We start from the raw sequence: 24,516 nt of genomic DNA on the forward strand, positions 1-24,516 counted from the left end.
TGGTGCTGAGGATTAAACTAGGGCCTCTCATGTGCTAGGCAAGTGCTGTACCTCGGAGACACAATCCTAGCTCAGAGGTACATTTTTCTACACAAGATTTGCATATGCTTTTGGTAGGTATCTAAAGACACTATTAACCTGGGAACTTAAAAGTTCTTTATTGGGGTTGTTATTATTATTATTATTATTATTATTATTATTATTTTACAGGTAATATGAATGTTTACTGCATTCCCACATGAAGGCCCTGTTATAGTTCTAACTTCCTAGGGGACATATTTTTCTCCCTATCCACAACCAAAGCTAAAAATATGCAAGTTTCGTGCTTGTCTCCTTTGGGGGCAATGGGGCTTTGTTTGTTTATTCAATTGTTTGTTTTGTTTCAATCTTTCCAGCTTTATAAGGGGATCTTTGATATAATTCTCTACTGTGTATGAATCTAAGTTCTGTCTCTTATGCCATACATGATCTTCCATGGTTATTAAAATCCTAGGCTAGGATATTTTTCTTTATTGAACAAGTATTATTAAGTCAGATTCTGGCTTCAACTTATCTTTTTTTGACTTTTACTTCATTTGTGGTCTCTGAGTATTTTTAAAGTCTCTCTCTCTCTATCTATATAGATAGAGAGAGAGAGAGAGAGAGAGAGAGAGAGAGAGATATTCAATGAACTTTATCTGAGAATTCTTTGAGGGAAAACTAATCTGTTTTCCATCTTTATAGTCTTCTAATTTCAATAATGTTATATGAGTGGAATATTTATATATATTTATTTATTTTTGAAGAGTTTAGAAAACATAATATTACCTCAGGGCCTGAACCCCTACAGGTAAATTTAGGTGCTTAGTGCTTCATATAGGCTAGGTCCTCATTTCACTTACAAGGATCAGGGTAGAGACTCAGCAACGTCAGGAAAAGGGTTCCTCTTGGTTATTGCCTCTCAAAGTGGCCAGCCAGCACACGCCAAACCCTGCCAGGGCCAAGACCCCTGGAGCACTTAGCTTATCTAGGTCGGCTCTTGCTACAGGAGGTGTGTTATTGGTGCTGAGTCTTCCCTCTCTGCCCAGCGTGTGGGCTCCTCTCTCAGGGAGAACATTCCTGCCCACTTGCAGAGTTTAGAAATTTGCAGCAACGATATCCTAGGCCAGACTTTCTTTATGGCACTTCCTTAAAGGGGAGGATATGAGACAGAGAGAGGAAGGAAGGAAGAAAAGAAAAAAGGAAGGGACCAACTTAATTTAACCATTAACAATCCAACTGACCTCCCTGAAAGAAGGAGACCATGAAAGGTAATTAAAATACTAGAACATGTCTCAGATTTCTGAATAAAAGATTTTGTAGAGAGAGATGCTAAATCATAGGAAGGAAGGAAGGAAGGGAGGGAGGGAAGAAAGAAAGAAGGAAGGGAGGGAGGGAGGAACTGACCATCCTGATTTCCATATTGTCTTTGAGCCTCCATTTTGGCTGCCATGTGTTCACTGTGGCTCTACCTCCTGCTTTGGCCTGTGGCCCCTGCTTTAGAGGGCAGCCGCTCCCTTGTACCAAGCCTACATTCACCAAATCTGAAGTGGGAGATGAGCTTCTAGTGTTTTGTTCTCCTTCCCTCCAGGAATGCTTGGTTGGCTGGTTAGTGGTTTACTGGGTTCCTAAATTGTCCCTTCTTTCAGCCCCACATGTAAGGCCAGAGTTTATGTTGGACTGTCTTCCTTTGGCTTGGCCATTGTTTTCTGGGTCAGACATTTGTTTTTCAGACATTATTATTATTATTTTTAATCACAGCAAGAGAAATGAAGTCAACATTTAAGGGTCTGCCAAAAGCAACAGTGTTTGATCCAAACAAATCTTGTCAATCCTCACCTCTGAGTTGGATAATCTCACTTGAAAGGCATTTTTCAATTAAACAAAAAGCCTAACCCAGGCCAGGACTCAAACTACCATTGTCCTGTTCAGATCCCTTCAGTGCCTATGTCTTGCACCCCCTGCATCTGTCCTTAGATGCCTAACCTGTTCAGTCAGGACACGGGAAACTCACCCCACAACAGCTGTTTTGCTTTGAAGCCCTTCTCTCGATACCTTAAGTATTCTAGGCTAACCTTCCTGGGCTCCTCCTCTCAAATAGCTCTAAATTTTATAGACACTTTGTATAGCTGTCCCAGTCCTCACATGGTGCTTCTCTTACATTTACTACATAACAAACCACCCCAAATAAAGTGCCTTAAACAACAATCACTTAATGATACTCAGGGTTTCCATGGGCTGGGAATTGGAAAGGACACAGTGGGAATTGCCTGTGTGCTTCTACGTTGTCTGAGGCCTCCCTTGGGAAGACTGAGAGACGGGGGTCGCCTTGGTGGCTGGAGGCGGCAGTCCCTGGAAGTTCACTTACCACCATGACTGGTACCTGGGCGAGTAGGTTTAGGACTGCTTGCCACACCATCTACACATGATCTCTCCCTGTGGCTTGGCTTCCTCACTCTAGAGTGGCCTCAGCATTGTACATGGCAGCCCAGGATTTCAAGTGTGAGTGTTCCATCAAAAAAGAGGTAGAAACACCATTAATTTTTCTGACCCAGCCTTAGAGTCTACAGGCCGGTGGTAAGATACATGACTCCACCTCTGGATGGGAAGAGAAGGTCATCCTGTAGGAGAACCCATGGGATGGGAGCTATGGTTGTAGCCATTTTTGAAAAAAACATTCTGTACAATTTTCCCTTTGGCTACAATCACACCATTTCCACATGCAAAATTCACTCAGTCCTCCCCAAGTGTCTTAGATTCTCATCTACTATGGGTGTCAGCTCAAGGTTCAGGATCTTGTCATCGTAAGTAGGTCCAAAGAATGAGGTATCTCTGGTGTGGTTCCTCATGTGAGGCTCCTTGAGTCTATTCCCTTGGTTTGCAGATATGTAAAATGAAGAAGCAAGAGGCCTGCCAGGTACACACACAGCAGCAGTCATGGGACAGGAATTGGAGAATGGCCACATGCCCCAGTCACGTTTATTTTGGACAGTCTTCACAAGTAGCTTCCTGGATCTGGTTCCCTCTGGTGGCGAGGGAAGTGAGTTCCAAATTCCTGTCCGCTATCAGAAATCTTGCTTCTCTGCCTCTCAGAGATTTCCATGGTTTTCTGTCCCTAATCTGATCTAATCTAATCACATTTTTCAGTGTGTTTAGATATGTAAACGTTCCTTTTTCATTTTTGCATCTTTCAAGCATCAGGAAAGCTCTCCTCCTTTAGTTCCTTCTGCCTATTGTTCCTGAGAGTAAATTACTCTCCCTCTCGTTTTCTTTGCACCTAAAACTGAGGCATACACTAAAAACCAGTCTCAGGCCTGTTAAATAGCTATTGTTTTTCAGGCAGTAAACTACTGGGATCTGCCAAGGCTCCTGCTTATTTATTTATTTATTTATGGACTTATTTATGGATTATGGATTATTTATTTTTTAAATATTTATTTATTTATTTTAGGTGTAGATGGACACAACACAATGCCTTTTTTTTTTTTTTTTTTTTAATGTGGTGCTGAGCATCGAACCCGGGTCCCGCCCATGCTAGGGGAGCGCTCTACTGCTGAGCCACAATCCCAGTCCTTAGTGGACTATTTAAACCTGACAGCTCCTGCCCTGGTCTCACGGAAGCTAAATCTCTATGTAGAGTTTTTGTTGTTTGTTTGTTTTCTTGGACTCTAGGTACTCATCTTTATCTTTCCCAAGGTTCCTATGAACTCACCAATATACTAGGGCTTTGGGGGGCTCATAAACAACACCTCTGTGTTACTCTCTTAGGTTTGGAAGCAATTGATGTATAAAATGTGGATGGCATTTGAACATAAAATAGCAACTTTACTACAGATAATGAGGAATATGGCTAAGATATGTAGTGGCAAAGAGCTTTATTATAGTTATTCCCAGAGTTAGTCATCGGCCCAGTCTCAGACTTCCCTCCTCCATGTAGATCCTGCCTCAGTTATGTACCAGGAGAGCTGGTCTTTATGGGAAGGTAAATTTAAAAAAGAAATCCCAGAAGAGGTCAGCTGAGCATGCACCATTGTTTCTCCCAAGATTACCCATCAGAGAAGCGATCTTATCTCTGGGAATGTCAAGGAAACAGTAGAAAGAGATCAAGAGTGATTTTTCTGGGGAGGGGCCCTTGTGGAAATGTGAAGCTTGGGGAACAGAGGGTCCCCTAACACAACAAAAACTGTGAACTCCAATGGGAGTCTTACAGAGCACCCCTGTCAAGGAAGAAGCATATTTTGTAAGGTAGGTCTGAGACAGCAGATCCGATTTGCAGTCACCAGATACCTAAAGTGTGGACCACTCCCTCTTTCCCTTTGCACAGTATTAGCCGACTTGGATATGTATGCTCGACACAGAGTCATAATAAAAAGCCAGGTACAACGTGGGCACAGAATAGGATGTAAATATTTTAGACTAATGGTCTTCATCAGAAAGAATCACCCCTTCCTGCCAAAAAAAAGTTTTAAAGAACTCATAGTCTAGTGATGTCAAATGCCTGGTAGACACAGAACTCTCATCTTTTTTTTTTTTTTTCCGGCTCTGTAAAGGGGATTGAACCAAGGCATGCTAGGCAAGCACTTTACCATTGTTCTGTGTCCCCAAACCTTTTTATTTGATTTTGAGACAGGGTCTTTCTAAATTGCTCAAACTTGTGCTTCTCCTGCTTCAGCCTCCCAAATAGCTGGGATTACAGGTGTGTAATGCTGCACTTGCTTACTTTTTTTTTTAATAAAAAGAAAAAATAAAATTGTCTTTATTTGCAGATGATATGATTGTCTACCCAGAAAATGCCAAGAAATCTCTGAAACTATTGTTAAGAGCAAATAAATGAATTTAGCAAGGTAAGAGGATAGAAGATTAAAGTAAATAAATCAATTACATTCTCATACACTAGCAGCAAATAAATGGAACAGAAAAAGGAAGATAATCTCATATACTTCTGATAAGAATATAAGTTTGTGCAATATTTTTGATAGTAGTTTGACAATAGCTATATACAATTTTAAGTGCCCACATTCTGACTCAATATGCCCAGAAACATATACTCCAAAAAGTGAGCATCAGGATACACCTGTTACTATATGTTACTATAACATATTTCACAAATAATCACAATAACAATGACCACAGGAACAAAACACAATAGTATAAAAGAGGATACTATATGTCCATCAGTGGCGCTGCCTTGCTTAGTTAAATATGCACAGCTCTACAATGAAATAGCATACACAGGTAAAAAAAAGACAAGGTAATCATGAGACCCTCTCAGAATAATGACATTTTTTGATGAACTGCAGAGGACCAACATTTGAGGTGGCTTTTTTGCATGACAAGCTGTTATCATTGTCCAGGGGGCATAGTTGGTGGCAGAATCAATACTCAAAGCCAAGTCAATGTGCATCTCTGAGGTTTGTGCTACCATTTCGCTCTCCCTACTTCTAAAACTCCATCAAATTTTAACGTCTCTGAATCTCAGGTTTTTTTTCCAGTTAAAATGAGGACAGTCATGCTTACCTTTTAAAACATTAATTATTGCTGGGCAAGGTGGCACGTGCCTGCAATCCCAGCTGCTCAGGAAGCTAAGGCAGGGAGATTGCAAGTTTGAGGCCAACCTGGGCAACTTAGTGAGACCCTGTCTTAAAAGTAAAAAAATAAAAATTAAAAGAATGGTAAATCATCCCCAGGCTTAATCCTCAGTACTGAAAAAACTAATTATTTAATTTTTGATTGATGCATAGAAATTGTACATATTTATGGCATAACATGCACTATTTGGATACATGTGCATATTGTGTTTACTTAACTTTTAATTTGTCCTGAGGATGACATCAGGAAAGATATGTGATTAATATCTGAAGTGGACTCGTGAGTTGCCACATGCGGTCATGTTATACATATCCTAATTCATTTGGCCAGTGCTCCTCTGAAAACGTGACATGCCACCCACAAGCCAGAGTGTGCAGAAAATGCGTGTTTATGTTTTATATAATTTCCTTTCCTATTGCCTCCCTCTGTCCCCTCCTTCCCCTCCCTCACAACTTCTTCCATTCTTTATTCATTCTTCCTTTTATTTCCTGTCATCCCTTCTGGAATGTAAGATGTGTAAGAGTCGTTTCCTTCTCTGTCTTATTCTCTGCTCATTCCTTCTCTTGGTCCAGTGCCTAGAATATGACAAATTTTCAATAAAGGTTGAAAATGGCTTTCACTCCCCTGCTTGACTAACAGTAGCTTGCTTGCTGTCTTCTTAAGATAAAGTCCCAACTCTTTAACTAGCTTAGGAGACTAAGCTTGGACAAGAGATACTGACAACTCAGATTCTTGCTTATCAGGAGACTCCTCTCCTATTCACCCCTCAAAGTCCATTCTCCAACCCTGGTGAGTCTGCTGCATCCCCCATGCCTACCACCCGCTCCTGACTCCAGGACTGGCTCATGCCATTCTCTCCTCTCTGAGCCCTCCCTACCCCACTCACTGCTCTGTGCCTCTCCTCAGGCTTAGGTCTAAAACGCCACATCTTTAGGTAGGCCCCAAAGGGCCATAGGATAAAGGTTTGGTCACCAGCCTGTGGAGCTATTGGGAGGTTGGTGAAACTTTTAAGGTTCGTGGGAGAAAGTTAGGTCACTGGGGATGTGCCCCTTGCCCCTTTCTCTCCCTCTTTTTGCTTTCTGGTGGCCACGAGGTGAACAGCCCTCCTGCACTGGGTACTCCCACCATGATGTACTGTGCCATCACAGGCCCAAGAAACAACAACCTCTGAAAACATGAGTCAAAATAAACCTTTACCCTGTTTAAATTGTTTTTCTCAGGTATTTTGTCACAGTAATGAAAAAGCTAACTAACATACTATAGGGTTGGGAGTAAGATTTCCCTTAAGCAACCTTTCTGTGATACTGTCATGCCTCTCTTCTCTGATCATTATATTTTTTACCTAGTTGGGTACTCGGGTGTTAATGCCCCTCCAACACAGAGGGGTCATGCCTGTCTCACTCATTGCAGGTATCCCCAATAACATATAGTGAGTACTTGACCCTATGTGGTGAATAATCAACTGAATGAATGACCGTAAGGCTGTTCTGACATATTTTTCCTATGTTCTGATGAATAGTCCTACCCCTCAGGCACCCGAGCCAGTCACCTGGGGACATCTTTCTTCTTTCTCACCACCTACCTCCCCTCCAGACCCATCTACTTAAGACTCTAAGCACTGCAGATCTCTTCCACAGTGTCCTCCTGTCTGGTCTCTTCTCTCCATTTTCGCGAGAAGGAGTTATCAGTATCTTGTCCAAACTGTTGCAAAGCTGCTTCCTGTGTTTGACCACTTTCTTTTGGTTTCTGTTTTTTCAATACATTCAGCTGCTACCAGCTTTGTCCTTCTGAGAGATAAACCCAATTATGAGTTCCCTGTGATCACAACTGACTATTGCCTTCAGAATATGTGTCAAGCCCCCTTCCATGTTGTGGCCCATGATCTGGTCATAGATATCACAAATATTCCAAGGCCTATAATCGTATTATCATATCTTAACTATCACAGTAATAATCAAGCTGAACAGAATTTAGTTTTTCCTTATCTTCTTCTCAAAAGGCCTGTGAATACATTTACATTTATTTTGTGTTTCCTAGCACCTGATACATAGCAGATATTCTATCAATATTTGTTGAATTAAATTTATCTAGACAGTAAAGGTATAAATAAGCAGTGTGTGTGTATATGTGTGTGTGTGTGTATTGCTAGAGATCATACCTTGAGCTTTGCACAAGCTAGGTAAGTGCTCTACCACTGAACTATGCCCACCACCCTAGTTTATTTTAATTTAAATGTATTTGCTCTTATTTGTTAAGTGAATGGTGTTGAACATCATTCTCGATTTTATAATGTATTTAAAAACATGAATATACCCTTTGTCTGCTGTCCTCAGTGACAGAACATCAGGTTCATTCATTCTTTTAGTTTATCCTTCATTCGCCTCTAGATATTGAATCCTAAATGGGTCCAGCATGGTTCCAGGAATTATAAATACCACATAGGGGGATGCAATATGAATTCGGATTCAGTATCAAGAGGGCATCCAAGGAGAGACTTGAGTGAAGGCCAGAGTGATAAGAAGAAACTGGTCACATAGAAATTAGGGAAGAGCTTTTTAAGCTAAGGGGAGAGCAAAAGCAGGGAGTTGTGGAGAACTGGACTTGGTATTCTGAGGAACGGGAAGAAGAGCAACGTGGCTGGCCAGGGGTGAACCAGAGGTGGGTGAGGGGTGTAGGGTGCAGAGGCACTTAACTTGTCACTTTTGGTCAATTGAGTCAGGCTTCATTTCATCTGCAAGTGAATGAACCGTAGTGATAAGTGTAGCTTAAGGAGAATAAAAATTTATTTCTCCTTGATGTTTGGAGGGAAAAATGGAGTCTTTTCTCTGTCCCAGGTCCATTTTGAAAATTCCAACAGAATAACTCTGGCCAAGTGTTTATCTCTTGAACCAAGCATTGTGGCCAGAGAATGAGGAACTATGATTAGCTCACCTTAAATTACATGCCCATAATGTGTTAGTCAGTTTTCTGTCACTGCGACAAAGTTCCTGAAAGAATCATGTATAAATAGAAAAGTTTATTTTGACTTATGGATTCAGTTCACAATCACTTGACTCTGTTGTTTTGGGCTTGTGGTGGCATAGTATATCATGGCAGAGGTGAACTTAGTATTCTGAGGAATGGAAAGAAGAGCAACATGGCTGGCCAGGGGTGAACCAGAAGTGGGTGAGGAGTGTACGGTGCAGAGGCACTTGTCACTTTTGGTTGGTTGAGTCAGTCAGCTGAGGAGGACAAGTCATCTCATGGGAGCCAGAAAGCAAAGAGAGAAACAGGAAGGGGCCAGGGTCTCAATATCTCTTTCAAGGGCCTGTCCTTGGTGACCAAAATTCCTTCCACTAGGGTCCACCTCTTAACAGTTTCACTACCTCCCAATAACACCACAGACTGAGGACCAAGTGTTTATTTAACCCATGAGCTTTTGGAGGACATATTTAAACTGTAGTACTGTCAGGTGTGGTGGCACATGCCTGTAATTCCAGCAGTTCAGGAGGCTGAGGTAGGAAGATCATGAGTTCAGCTAAAGCAAGGTGCTAAGCAACTCAGTGAGACTCTGTCTCTAAATAAAATACAAAATAGGGCTGGGGATGTGGCTCAGTGATTAAGTGCCCCTTAGTTCAATTCCTAGTTCAAAAAACAAAACAAGTAAAAAACCAACTGTTCTCTCTTGTCCAAGGGGACAGAATACTTTCCTAGAAAAGAGTGGGAATGGGTTTCAGGAAATCTAAAATCTTAGTTGATCCATTTAAACTACTGATGATTACAAATACTTTGCTTGCTTTCTAGAACATGTGTAGATTAAGGGTCCGTGGCTTCATAATTATAGCATAGTAAGGTCTTTTATTTGCCTATTTTTTTGTGTGTTCACTATTTTATTTGATGTTCAAAACAACTATTTACACTAAGTGGTATGAGGTTCTTATTTGTGTTTTACAGATTGAGAAACTAAGGCTCAGAAATTTTGTGGCTGGTCCAAGTTGTACAACAACTTCACGTTAGAGTTCAGGAATCTCAGGTCCTTTTCTAGACCTCATTTCAATATCCAGCAACACCTTTCAATCTGTTACAATAGTGAGGTATATCTTCTAGTATTGTTTTAAATATTTTTATATTTGCAAAATATCTTGTTAATCCACTTCCAATTAGTTCTTAGGTAGTTAAGCTAATTAGATTTTTGGATCCATATAAAATAGATGATTTTAGGAGAAACTGGAAGCTCTAACTAACTGTGAAGGAGATTCCACAATGCTACTTACTAGAAGTAAGTATGATGGTTCTAATGATGACTGCCAGAACTTAAAAGAAGGAGCCACTTGCAGATTACCTACCAAAGGCATCATGCCAGGCCCTTTACATGTGCCGTTTAGTTTGATTCTCACAGCTACTGTGGGACAGAGTGATACCCCTATCTTCTCCAGATTATAAATGAGAACATAGAGGCTCCAAGAAGTTGACTTGTCTACTTGCTAATAGCTGACACAGCCAGCATTGGATCCTAGATCTGCATTGTACCAAAACCTATGTCTTTCCACTATATTCTTCTGAATATTTAACTAGTGCATTTGCATAGGTAAAAGTATTTGTTAATAGGTCTTAGCACAAAATTATTCTCACAGTCTCTTGGGAAAATGGTCTTTCTCATTTTCATAAAGTCTAAAATTTAAGATGAATCTAGCAGTGAAGGAAGCTGGTGTTTGTGTGAGATTGTGGTGGCCTCAAGCAACATAGGTGAAGCCTTTTTGTAAATTATAAAATAGACAAGATCAAGAAAGAGATCAGGCATGGTGGCAGAAGCCTGTAATTCCAGAGGCTTGGGAGGCTGAGGCAGGAGAATTGCAAGTTCAAGATCAGCCTCTGGGTGGTTCAATCCCTAGTACCAAAAAAAAAAAAAAAAAAAAAATAGTTTTTCTCCATTATTTTTGCAACTTTAAATTATTTTCGTTCCCCTTTTGAATGGAAAATAGTCCAAAAGTAGATTCTCCACCACTCATCCATTAGGAAGAATCAGACCCCAAATGATATCAGGATGGTAAACTTCAAAAAGTTTCCAGCTCTGCCTCTAACCCTTTACCCTCTTTCCTCCGGATAGTTATATTTCCTTTTATATTTTTGTTTTCAATAAACCTCAGCATAGGAATTCCCCACAAATGAGTCTCTGGGGCTGTTCTTGTGAGCTGGAGAAGGAGAGACTTACAGACCAGACCTTTAGTGTTCATAACTACAAGCAGATCCCAGACCACATGGCCTCTTCACTCTCAATGCATCTGACAGCTGAAGGAAGTGTCTCTCTACCAACAACCCACTCAAACCAGTGAAAAGGGGACCATTGCTTACTTTTTCTCTTTTTCTACACCTATTGCCTCTATATGAAAAAAGAAAAACATGATCACTTCAAGTCAAGAATTCATCCTTAAATACTTTAGGAAGAAAATTGTATCATCCCACGTGGTATTATATAAAAATCAATGTCTTCTTCCCCCCAGTACTGGGCATTTAACCCAGAGGTACTCTCCCACTGAGAACATCCCCAGCTCTTTTAAAATATTTATTTTTTAAAATTTTGAGAACGGTTCTCCCTAAATTGCCACAACTTGTTTCAGATTTGTGACCCTTCTGCCTCAGCCTCCCAAGTTGCTAGGATTACAGGGATGTACCACCATGCCTAGCTTTGATGTCATTCTTGTATGTCACTCAGCAGTCATTACCTTGGGTCCTGAAATTTTGTGTATGAGGAAGTATTGCCATTCCAACTATGCTTCCTCCAGTTGCAGGAAATTAAAAGTATTTTATCTTGTGTCTGCATAAATTCCACTGCTCTTTAAATGAAGTTATGAACAAATCCTTAAATGCCTATTTTCTCCAAAAGTAACCCTTATGTGAATCCTTTGGTGAAGGGAAATATTCAAACCTCCCTGAACTTGACTGCAAAACCCAAAGGAGTGGTTACTTTTTGTGAACACCTACTGAATCTTTCTCATGAGCCCTGCACTCCACTAAGCGACTGGCATGCATTTCCTCACTTAAGTCTCGGGATAACTCCATGAGGGAGATACAATTATTAACCTCAATGCTCAGATGAGGAAAAGAGAAGACGTAAGGAAGTGGCCCCAGGTCATGTTGGAAGTAGCAAATGAGATTGATTTATTTTTCTTTTTCTTTATAACAGGATTTCCTTTTTTTAAAAGAGAGAGAGAGGGAGAGAGAGAAGAAAGAGAGAATTTTTTAATATTTATTTTTCAGTTTTCAGGGGACACAACATCTTTATCTATTTTTATGTGGTGCTGAGGATCCAACCCAGCGCCAGGCGCATGCCAGGCGAGTGCACTACCACTTGAGCCACATCCCCAGCCCATGATTGATTTATTTTTAAAATAAAATTTATTTTAACTGACATGTAAAAACATAAAATTAAGCACATCTGTGATGTTTTGATACATGTATCATTGCAGAATCTCTAAGTCAGGTTAAGCTATGTCCTCACACATTTTCATTTCTTTATGTTAAAAAGTTTTAAAATCCTTTATTCTAGCTTTTTGAAATGTAAATTATTGTTATCCACAGTCATCCCACTGTACTATAGAACACCAGAACTTCTTGTTTCTATTTAACAGTAATTTAATATCCATTGATCAACCTTTCCCCATCCTTCCCCCGCTTTCTCCTCAGACTCTGCTAACTATCATTCTACCTCCACTTCTATGAGATCAGTTCTTCTAGATTCCATACGTTAGTGAGATCACACAGTACTTGTCTTTCTGTGTCTAGCTTATTCCATCATGTGGAACACCATGTGTTGTTGCAAACAATAAAGCTCAGATTATTAACTGCTGTGCTATAGCACCTTTCAAGTTTTCATAAAGTGAGTGCAAAATTAAAATTACCCCAGAGTCTTGATACTTTCTCAATAAGCAGGTTGCATTATTTGATGTTATGGTAGGGCTTGTGTTCTTCCCACTGCCTGGGTTAGTGCTAAGAGCAGACATTGTCTTCAGCTGCAGGAAGAAATGGCATTTGGAGAAACCAGAGTTGCCTGTAAGTAAGGACACTTGACAAACTGACCAGCACAGCTCTGAATTTATTTCCAGCTTCTCCTTCAAGGCAGGCTGTGACTACAGTGCTGTATTTCCCCTTGCCCATAGCCCACTGAAAGTGGCAATGACCAATCTCTGTGTTCATATTTTATGTATTTTATGCCTCTATCATTAAAAAATAAAAGCAAGAAAAAAGTATGTTAAGTCTCTTAAATTCATTGTATCCTGAAAAATTGAGGGTTAAATGCATACTTTTGGAATACCGATAAGTATCTTTTTGTTGTTGTTGTTGTTTAGTTGCTAATGGACCTTTACTTTATTTGTTTATATGTGGTGCTGAGAATTGAACCCACTGCCTCATACATGCTAGGCAAGCGGTCCACCACTGAGCTATAACCTCAGCCCCGATAAGTATCTTTGTACAGCCAAAGTGTTTCAATATAGACCATAAAACTTCACCAAGGAAGAACTGACTTTATACACAAGATTACTCAAGTACTCAGAGAAGGGATTTCCTTTTGCAAAGTCATCACATTTGTGCTCTGCATATTTGGAGAAATGTCATTCCTTCGCAATGTATTTAAAATCGGGAGGCTGTTGCTAAAGGAGAAAAGCTTCCTCTTTTTCTGAGTAAGAAATTGGTGCTTTGGACAAGATGTGCATTCTCTCCCCTGAATAGAACATCAGCTCTTGTTACTAGAAGAGTTCAAAAATGAAAACAAATGCTTCCTTCTTCAGTTATTAAAAAAATAAATAAACAAGGGTGTTAATTTCAGGGTCGAATGCCAGTATAAAAAGCCCAAGACTACACAGCATCAAAACTTTCAATGTCATAATCTCTGCATTTATTAATTGTGTTGCATCAAATTTTGCTTCGACAAAAAGCAAAATTGAAAATCCTTTCATTTGTTTAGGGGGAAAAAACCCACTAAAGATGATCAAATTAGTGTAAGGTGAAGATGAAAAATATAAACTCTAGAGTTTGATGCCTAGATCAGATCTCACGTCAGTCATTTATAGATTGTGTGAATTTTTAAACATACTATAATATTTTGTTTTTTTGATTTGGGCAGTAACAATTGATATAGTGATAGAAAACTCCTTGAGGTTGGGGGTGCATTGCTGTGACTGGAAAAGGGCATGAGAGAACCAACCTCTGGGTGATGGAAACATTTTGTATCTTAATTTTCATGGAAGTTCCATTCATTTGTCCAATCGGCTCAATTGTATACTTACAGTAGAGATATTTTACTGTATGTGAAGAACAAAGATCCTGCCTTTGTCAGCTTTTCTGCCACACTGACCACAAAGACCTGACAAGAACAATTAGAGGAGGAAAAATGTAGTTGGGGCTCATAGTTTCATAGGTCTCTAGTCCAGAGATGGCTGACTCCATTCTCAGGGCCTGAAATAAAGCAGAACATCATTGCGCAAGTGTATGGCAGAGGAAAGCAGCTGGGGACATGGTATTAGGAAGCAGAGAGAGAGGACAAAATATAAACTCCAAGGGTACGTCCCCAGAAACCAACCCACCTCCTCCAGCCACCCCCCACCAAGTTAATCTCTATTTCAGGGTTAAACCCCTGATAACTCAATCATTTCAACTCTAAACTGTCTAGCATTATCTCACACATGAGCTTTTAAAAGGGGGACACCTCAGATCTAAATCATAACAGACCCACAATCGAATCTTGACAGCCTTTTGCTCAAAATACTTTGAAGGTTTTTCATTGCTTTCAGTGAACACCTTACATCTGGCCCTGCAGCCTCTCTGACCCCATCTCATGTCACTTTCCTGCACTGTCACCCATCTTCACTGTCACAGCCCTTCATCTGGCTCCTTCATGTGCCTCCTACCACAGAGTCATTCATTGTACATGCTTTGCCTCTGCCTACAAGTGCTCTCCCCACCAGGGAAGATGGTGTGATTTTGGCCAAATTATTTAAGAATCTTTGGGCTTCAGGTGAATCATCTGCAGAATAGTTTATAATAAAATATTAAATAATAAATATTAAAAGATTTTCTGGGGGCTAGTGTGGGAATGAAATGAGATAATGTCTGTAAAGTGCTCAGCATAGGGCTGGGCCTATGTAGTTTAACAAATGAATAAAAAGTCAAAAAAAAAATAAGAGTTCAATAAACAAAAGCTGATTGAAACCTCCTAAATGACTGTGAAGAATGAAGTGCAGTCTAAATATCTGTTAACTAACGTATATTGTATACACACACACACACACACACACACACATATGTAAGTGAAAATATTTTACTTTAGTGCACTTTGTTGACAGTATTTGGAACACTTGTCCTTTCTTAAGGTCAGGAACTGGGTCCTGGACAGGGACATCAGACATTGGCTCTGGTTTTCTAGTTCCATTGACTGCACTCCTGGGGCAGTGACACTTTCTGGTCATCTGCCTTCGGTTAGGGGAATGACTAGGCAATAGGCATGAGTGATATAGTTCCGCTGACTTTGGGTTTTCCTTTCAGTTGTGAATGACAAAGAAATGCAATTAGCAAGGGCTACTTCAGCTTTGTCAGATGAGTTATAGAAGGTGTCACGCTTTTTTGGACTGCTTTCATTGCTGCCATGTTAAATATTTTAGTGATTGCACAGTTTGAAGACAGTGTAAACCAGAAACTGGTAAGGCTGTGGTACTCAGCTCTCTTTGTGTATTAGAGAGTGTCATCTGTTGTTTATTCTATTACACACATGCTGTAGTGCTAACAGGAACACTAATGGTAACAGTAGCTAACATTTATTTGAGTGCTTACTATTTACCAGGCATGGTTAAACCATTCTTTATATATTAACTCATTTAATACTCACTATATTATCATTCCCATTTTATAGTAATGAAAAAGTAGGCCTGACTGATTAAGGAACTTTCCCAAGACTATACAGCATCAAGCCTTTCATCAATTAAAATTTTTAAATTCTTCTACATTATTCATTATTTTATATTAATTTTTAGAACATAATTAAAGTGATCAATTTCTTCAAATTCTGCATGGGGATATTTTCCTGGAGGAGGAAAGAAAATGTTTATTAAGCTTTCTAAGTTTGGAGGCTCATCTAGTATAAAGTAGGACCCTCATATCAAGATTGCTTTAGCTCAATTGTCAGGAACCCTCTGAGATCATTAAAAGACAGTTTTATACTTTGTAAAACTAAGACAATGAATAGGGCTAGAAGTTAGAATATTCTAATGGATGCTGGACTTTTTTGGGGGGGTTAGTTTTTCCCTATGTTTCTCAGGATGGTCTTGAATTCTTAGGTTCAAGTGATCCTCATGCCTCAGCCTCCCAGTAGCAGGGACTACAGGAGCACCATTGCTCTGGGTTTGTGGCTTCTTTATTTTTTGAGTGAGATTTTATTGATTTCCAAGCCAAAAACAAGTGTGTGTGTGTGAGTATGTGTGTGTGTGTGTGTGAGAGAGAGAGAGAGAGAGAGAGAGAGAGAGAGAGAGAGAGAGAGAAAGAAGGAAAGAGAGAGAGAAAGAGAGAGAGAGAGAGAGAGAGAGAGAGAGAGAGAGAGAGTGAGTGTTAGTTTTCAGGAATGATTAAAATTCAGGGGTTGGGAATGGGGGAGGTGAGAGAGAACAGAGATGACCAGACTTCACAGTTGGATCCTTTGTGAAATGAGATAAGACTATAAAACAAATAATAAACAAATGAAATTCCTGCAGGGCTCCCCATTCACTCTCTGAACTGACCAATGGCAAACACCCTTCTTCAAGGGTCTGTTCCTCAGTCTCTTTCAGAGTCCTGGAAATGGTTTCAGTTGGGATAACTTTTACTTGGAACAGGGCCTGTTGCTAACTGGAGAATCTTTATTTGGATGAAACCATGTAGGTCAGGGGATTGAACTGAGAGTTATCAGGTCATAGTGTCAGGGACAAATGGGGTTAGTCAAATATTCTCTTCCATGGGGAATGAGAAAAGCACACAGTGGTGGCCAGTGGACTTCTATCTACCACTGAGTAGACCAGTCTTTGAGTGTTGGGTGGGAGTGCCATGTTACTAAACCGTGATGGGCTTCTCCTGAGGAAGGCCTTTGGCTTTCTGGCAGGAGAGATAAAGTGAAGATCCCAAAGAGAGCCCAGGGGGTGCCAGAGAGAGAGAGAGAGAGAGAGAGAGAGAGAGAGAGAGAAGGAAGGAGGTAGGGAGGGAGAGAGAAAGAGAGGGAGGGAAGAAGGGGGGATCCTGATGCCTTTATGAAGGCTTTGAGGAAGAGGAGAGGATAAAATAGCTTTTCCACGGGTGGTAATGGAACAGGGTGGGGATGGGTACTGAGTGAGGGATGAGCTCACATTTAACAATAATGGAAGCAGGAAGCACCCTTAAAGGCAGGGTTGGCCCAAGCTAGTGCTCTTCGGCCTCACTACTGCTTAATATGGAATCTGTACTGCAACCAGCGTCTGGGCACGTAGGCAGAGGTGTCCACGTCCACCACAGTGAGCACACCCAAGCAGTCAAGTTCCTTATCATTAAGACGCAGCAGAATATTGGCGGGAGGGCCTGGAGAAGCAGGTGATGGGTGAATCCCACCTCTGCAGGGGGAGGAGCGGTCCGTGAAGATTGACATTCGGACACAACCCCCTCCTCTCAGCAGCTCCCCTCTCTGCACCGCTCGGGCCCAGGAGGAGGCACAGGGGCTGGTGGCCACCTGCCAAGTCAGGCCCAGGCCGCGAGGGAGGAGAGGGCAGGGGCCCCGGAGGTGGCGTAAGGCTCTTCAGACACCGCCGCCGCTGCCACTCCTTTAGACTCTGGACGTGCGTGGACCGGGGGCGCTCTGCCTCTGCCTTATAAAAAGCGTCAGGGCAGGGCGGGCCTGGCACCCGGGAGGCGGGTACCAGGCCTCAGCGGAGTCCGGGCGGCCGCGCCTCGCCCCCACCTGTTGCGGAGGCCGGGTCTGCGGTGGCTCGGGCGCGGCTGGCTGGGCAAGTAGGTGTACGGCTGCAAAGATGGGCCGCTATTCGGGCAAGACGTGCCGGCTGCTCTTCATGCTCGTGCTCACCGTCGTCTTCTTCGTGGCCGAGCTGGTCTCGGGATACCTGGGCAACTCCATCGCGCTGCTCTCGGACTCCTTCAACATGCTCTCGGACCTGATCTCGCTGTGCGTGGGCCTGGCCTCCGGCTACATCGCCCGGCGCCCCACCCGAGGCTTCCGCGCCACTTACGGCTACGCGCGCGCCGAGGTGGTGGGCGCGCTGAGCAACGCGGTCTTCCTCACCGCGCTCTGCTTCACCATCTTCGTGGAGGCGGTGCTGCGCCTGGCCCGGCCGGAGCGCATCGATGACCCGGAGCTGGTGCTCATCGTCGGCGCCCTGGGGCTGGCCGTCAACGTGGTGGGGTTGCTCATCTTCCAGGACTGCGCCGCCTGGTTCACCTGCTGCTGCCGGGGCCACCGTCGCCGCCTGCAGCAGCGGCAGGAGCAGGCTCTTGGCGACCTTCCGGGCGCTTTTGGGGAGCCCCAAGGCGCCGAGGGCCAGCAGCATGCTGCGACCCCGACGGCCCCCGGCTTGGACTCAGCTGTGACCCTCCGGGGGGCTTCAATCGAAAGAAAGCAGAAGGGGGCGACCGTATTCTCAAATGTAGCAGGTGCCTTTCAGTTGCATCCTTTGGACCATTTTGCCCTTCCCTCCTTCCTCTTTCCTCCTCCCCTTTCCTCCCGCCCGGTCCCTACCTCCTTGTCCCACACCCTCTTTTTCTTTTCCTCTGATTTTTTAAAAATCATTTTTTGTAATCCTCTTACTTATCCTAACTTAACATTTTCCACTGTTTTTTCGTTGCTGGATCTTTTGGCCTTTATCTTGTTTTTCCGTCTTTGCATTCTCTGTATGTGGAAGTATTGATTTTCTTGGACATCAGGTCTTATTATTGGGCAACAGATAGCTCTCTTGGTCCCCTGTCCCCTTCATTGGTTGTGTCTGAACTTTGTTTTTTCCTCCCCCTTTGCCCATCTTCTGTCTCTTAGGTGTTATGGGTTTTGGGGGTTGGGGGTAGGCTCCTACTTGCTCCCTTTTTTGTTTTAACATGAAACGAAGTGGGAATGAAGTCCAAAGGTAGATCACAGGCTCTTTCAGAGCCCAAATGTACTGTTCTGGGCTATGTGTGTGCAGAGGTAGGGGCTCCCATATGCTATTAGGAATGTAAAATAACACAATTTTGAGTCCATTGGTTTTTTTTGTTTGTAGAACTTATACACAACACAAGGTTTCTTCTTTGAATGCAGGTGATTCCTTGAACACTCAGAATGAGCCTGAAGAGACTATGAAAAAGGAGAAAAAGTCTGAAGCCCTGAATATCAGAGGTAAGATTGACTTTGAGCCACTTTGAAATCCTTTTCATTGGTACATGTGGACTGTGCTGTGCTCTTCATTTGTGTTTGACTTTGAATAAGGCAATAGTGTGTTCAAAAGTAGGCCAGTTACCTGTACAGACTATGACCCTACTCTCTTGCCTAATCACTGCATTGATTCTGAAGGAGGAACTAGTTGCTAATGATTTATCTTTGCTCTGGTTGAACCCATAATAATTCTGCCTGCTCCCAAGCTCCCATGTATCAATGCCATGTTATTGCTTTTGCCTTTGTCCAACAATGGATATTGTTAACATACAATGCAGCCAATTTCATTTATTTTTAAAAGGCTGTGTGTGTGTGTGTGTGTGTGTGTGGTGTTAGGGTTTGAACCCAGGGCCTCATGCATGCAAAGCACATATTTTACCTTGAGTTATGCCTGCAGACCTAATTCAGTCTTTCTTAATTGAATATGATTTTGATAAAGATAAGAAAAGAGTAGGTGGACCTCTATCCAAGGTTATACCCTGCGTAGCTTTGCTAAATGACTCTGTGGCCTGTTATTTCTGCCAGAAAACTGCTCTTGTGAAGGAACTGTCAGTTCACAAAACCTCCATTTTCAGGTCCACAGTGAGGATTCTGGTAAAGCCTGTGGAAGGCTTCTAATCACATGTCAACCCTTTGGGTTCTGAGGTCTGTTTCTCACTGGACACTACTGTATCCAACACATCTCCTTTCCAATTTATTGGGCCCAGATTTTGTTTTAGAGTGGTTGCAGCAGTGGTTAATCCCCAATCTTTGAGAATTTCAACAAGAATTAAGCAATTATTTACTTTTATATGGTTTTGGGGAAGCCTATTGTGGGGCATAGTTGGAAATAATATAATGAAAAACCAATAATCTAGGAGACGCCTACTTTATTGAGAGTCTCACATCTTATTTATAAAGTGATTCTCAGAATGGAGCTACAGAGAAAATCCAGAAGCAACACAGGAGCTCCTAAAAGTCTTTAAAGCAATCAATCAATCAATCAATCAATCAATGCAACAGGGGAATTTGCTTCTTTGAAGAGCTTGATAGCAAATCTTTTTAGAAAGAATCTGTAATAAAAAATCATTATCCTTTCATTTATTTTTCTTTTTAAAGGCTCAGTTTAATACCCACATGGACATGGTAGATTTTTTTAAGGTACAGGTAATGATTGTAGCACTTTAGCTCTTTGAAGCACATCCTAGTCATTGATTACCTTCATTCTTCTGTTACAAAGTTGAAAAAGAGAACAGGTAGGTGGAAAGAAGTGACAAAGAATGAAAAGTAGACCTCAAATGACATTATGACCTTGTTTAAGAGACATGCATGATCTTGATAATGTTTAGTCTTCAGCTATTGGGGTTCCTGGGTAGAAAAATGTCTGCAGTAAAATGCCTTCCTTTTCCTGGCTGAGCCTGTGCTCCACAGACACTAAGAAAAGCATCCATCTGGCTTCTGAGAAGGTGAAGATTGCAGTGGACAAAAGACAAGTATTTGGCTTTAGACTGCTTGGGTTTGGTTCCCAAGTTATCATATGCCCTGGATATCCAGTTCCCTAATCTTTAAAATAAGGATAACGGAACCCACCTCATGGGCTTACTATGTATGAGATAAAACATATAAAGCACTTAGCCTTTTAGTAGGAAAATGAGCTAATGTATTTATTGAGTGCTACTTTGTGCCAGGCACCATTAATGAGTAAGCCATGTAGTGGTCACAGCAATCTTTCTAGGTAGATACTGTTGGTATTCAGCTGGAGTGGAATGGCTAGGCTCAAACCCCTTCTGATTAAGTAAGGGTCAGCTCAGATCATCCTACTACTGCTATTTTTTTTTTCTAGAAATGGAACCACAGCCTTACACATGCTAGGCAAGAACTCTACTGCTGAGCTACATTGTCTGCCCTTTTTATTTTATTTTATTTTGAGATAGGATCCTGCTAAGTTGCCCAGCCTGTCCTCAAACTTGGGATCCTCCTGCCTCAGGCCCTTGAGTAGCTCGGATTACAGGCATGTGCCACAATGCCTAGCTTCCTGCCCCTTCTGATGAATACCCTCGCTATGGCTAAATAGAGCCTTTCCACATCTCAAGCTGTGGAAAGGCTGGCCTCACCTTACCTAGACCTTGTAGCTTTATGTTGGAGCCACGATTAAGGGAAGGACTGCAGAACAAATATTAGGGATAGAAAGATGTTAGAGAAAATGGACTTCAACTTTTCTACTTTACAAATCAGGAAACAGGGTCCAGAGTATTTGGCAGCTGCCTCCAGTCAACCTGGCTAGCAGCAGAGGTAGGCCTGGGATCCTGGGCTCTTCCTTCACATTGCTGGATCTTTTCATGATCACATACTGACTTCCAAATGGGAATGGCTTGCTTCTCTGGTATACACACGCAGCCCAGTGGTTACATTTCTAACATCTAAGCAATTGCTTTAGAAAGCAGAATTGCTTCTCTCCAAATTTGCAAAGGAAACATCTAATGGGGTTTCCTGTGAACAAAAATCACTTCTTGATTTTCATTACTATTTCTCTTATTCCAATGGGAATAATAAAATTTAAAAAAACAATGAATTCTAAGAAACACATTCCATCTTCTGCTGCAAAGTATTGTGAAACAGCATCCTTTTAAAATTCTCACCATTGTTTTATTTAATAGGCTCAAATATGAAACATTAAAGCGTTGTAGCAGAGTGTCAGAAAGACAATTAGCCCCTTAATTTTAGTATAAACATAAATAGACGAATAGCAATCTTGATATCACTTGAAAATAAATCCCCTTTGATAAATATTTCTTTATAATTCTTGCCTTTGTCCAGTAAGAAAGATCTCATCCTTTTATAAACCACCCGTATATGCTCAGTACAAATGAACTGTGTTTGTAGTTATTGAACAAATTCAACAGGACCAGTGGCTTTTCCATGTGCTAGGACACTTATCAAATTTCAGTATATGTCAAATTGCCAATTTGTGGTATATGCCAGTTTTTTTTTTCTCCCCTGGTTTTATGGAAAGTCAATAAATGAAGGCCAAGTGCAGAGGTTCTCCTTTTTTTTTTTCCAAACAATCTTGTAAGCATAGTGACTGGTCAGGTGGTCTAGTTGTTCACTAAGTGGTGATCTTTGTCTCTCAGGTAATTTGCCAGGTTTATTTTTCTGCATGACAATGTGATCACATTAGAGTCTGTTCTGAAATCTTCACAGCTTCTAGATAAAAGTCTAAACACCATGACCCTCAGTGGTTTGCTGTCCTGATGCCAACATTCCTTTCTAGACTTTTTCTGCCTTTCTCTTACCCCTTTCACTGCCTTGCCTTCCTTATAGCCCTTCATTGGTTTACCTCCTGCTCCCCAATACTTAATGCATAAGTAGAATGGGGTGAGAAGTGATCAGACTCTGGTGCCAGGCAGATCTCATCTGGATTCCAACTCTGCCTTTTTCCTAGGTGGGTGACCCTGGGCATGTAACTTCACCTCTTGGGTGTTGGTCTCCTGATCTGTATCGTGAAGATGATGGTATCAGCCTCCTGGTGTTATTGAGGATTACATGGGTGCTTGGAATAGCATAGAGGACTCACAAATGATACCATTATTGTCATTACCTCCTGCTCAGTTCTCACAGGGTTTTCAGATGTTTCATGTACTCTTGGGAACTGGTCTTTGAGGAACTGGTCTCTCCAACATTCACATGGCATCCCATAAACATTTTTTATGTATCAATATGAACATTTTTTTAAAAGAAGAGAATCCTGTCAGTGGATTGTGGTTCCCAGAAGATAATAACCTTTATTACTTCATCTCTGCAGGGGAGGCCAGAAAACTCACTGCATTATCACATCTCTAGAATTTTGGGGCTGGGGGTTTAGTTCAGTGGTAGAGCACTTGCCTAGCATTTATGAGGCCCTGGGTTCCCTCTCTAGCATTGCAAAATACAACCCCATCTCTTAACAGTTTTCAAATTGAAGGTAATGACAATTTGGAACCTGAAATCCATTTAGTACCGTACAATTAGCATTTAAAAAATTAATTATAATTGGTTCAAGTAAAAGAGCAAATATTAATAATTTTAGTTAAGGCCCTCATGAATGCCTATGCATACTAGGATATAAAACAAATTTTTTAGTATGGGTTATGAGAAAAACATGTATGAAAGGCACCATTTTATATAATTCTAAGGGATTAATAGTGGTGCTTCTAAGGAGGAAAACCTGAAATTGAAATTTAGAACTTACACGAGGCAGGATGTGCAATGGTCCTTTAGTCAGACTTCCCAGACTTCTGTCTCTTAACACTTTCTAGCCATGTGACCTTGGACAAATTATTTAGCTACTCTGTGCTTCAGTTTCCTTATTTGTGAAATGAAGCAGGTAACCACCTCAGAGAGCCCTTAAGAAGACTTACTGTATAAATAAGCTTTAAACAATGCGTGGTACATACTTTTCAGTTAGCATTACAAAGATCATTGCTATTATTATTGTTACTAATATTTTCATGGTTCTGGAATTGAACCTAGGGCTTTGAACGTGGAAAGCAAGCACTCTAGAAGTGAGCTAACCCCCAGCTCACTTATTATTATTTTTAGTTATTATTAAAGACAGGAGTTACTCTATGTCATGGGAATTATGACTTATGAACCAGAAAATACTGTCTTATTGAGTAGACATTCTCTGCCTTCAGTGCAAAGAAATTCAGGGTATGACTGACACTCATGTCACTTACAACCTAATGAAGGAAATGAGGCTCACATGCATGAATCTACCAGGGAATAACAGACGGTCTCAGGTTGTGAGAATGACAAGTAAGTGTAGGAACCATTAGGTTTTCCTCTTTGAGTGCAGTACTTTGTACTGTCCCGAAGAAAGTTAAGCCTTCAATTTTTGGTTCCTGCTGGAGGGAACTGGGTTGATAGGACAACTCTGAGAAAGTCCTGAGTCTCTCTTGCCTGGCTCAGGAGAGGAATTGGGGAGGAAGAAGGGCCTTTGGGATGGGTGGGGGAGAGGAGGCACAGAAATAGAAAGTGGGAATCTTTCATGTAGATATTGTATCAGAGTCTCAGCCAAAAGGAAATGTGGGCAGCCTGCCTACCTGCCTGCCTGCCTTCCTCCCTTCCTTTTGCAGTGCTGTAGAGTAAACCCAGGAGGACCTGCACATGCTGGCAAGTGCTCTACAACTGACCTACACCCCCATTTTTTTTGATGGGGGTGGTCGGCTACCAGGGATTAAACTCAGGGGCACTCGGCCACGAAGCCACATCCTTAGGCCCTATTTTTAATTTTTAGAGACAGGGTCTCACTCATTGGTGAGGCTGATGGAACTTTCGATCCTCCTGTCTCAGCCTCCGGAGCCACTGGGTTACAGGCGTGTGGGACCACACCTGGCTTGTTTTTTGTTTTTTTTTTTTAATACCTGTATTTTTTTTTTTTTTTTGGAGCGGGGGGATTGCCATGAATTACACCAAGAATATTTGTAGAATGCCATTTGAACTGGGATGTTAGAATCTTGAATGTGCTGCCAACAGGAGGAATTAGCCCCATGAAAGCACCTTCCACGGGA

At 41.6% G+C, this 24,516-nt stretch overlaps 1 protein-coding gene across 2 annotated transcripts in view; it reads left to right on the forward strand.

The window, feature by feature from the left end:
- Slc30a10 (solute carrier family 30 member 10) overlaps nt 1-24,516 on the forward strand; it is a 40,440-nt gene that overhangs the window by 10,354 nt on the left and 5,570 nt on the right. Inside the window, exons 1-2 of one of the 2 annotated variants that reach the window (XM_076832270.1) lie at nt 17,604-18,240; nt 18,875-18,952. In XM_076832270.1, coding sequence (XP_076688385.1) covers nt 17,604-18,240; nt 18,875-18,952 — 715 coding nt within the window. Of the gene's footprint in view, nt 1-17,603; nt 18,241-18,874; nt 18,953-24,516 lie in introns of those variants that run through there. The other variant, XM_076832271.1, reaches the window with a different exon arrangement.

Source organism: Callospermophilus lateralis, chromosome 13 (genome assembly GCF_048772815.1).
Source record: "Callospermophilus lateralis isolate mCalLat2 chromosome 13, mCalLat2.hap1, whole genome shotgun sequence".
Lineage (NCBI taxonomy): Eukaryota > Metazoa > Chordata > Mammalia > Rodentia > Sciuridae > Callospermophilus > Callospermophilus lateralis.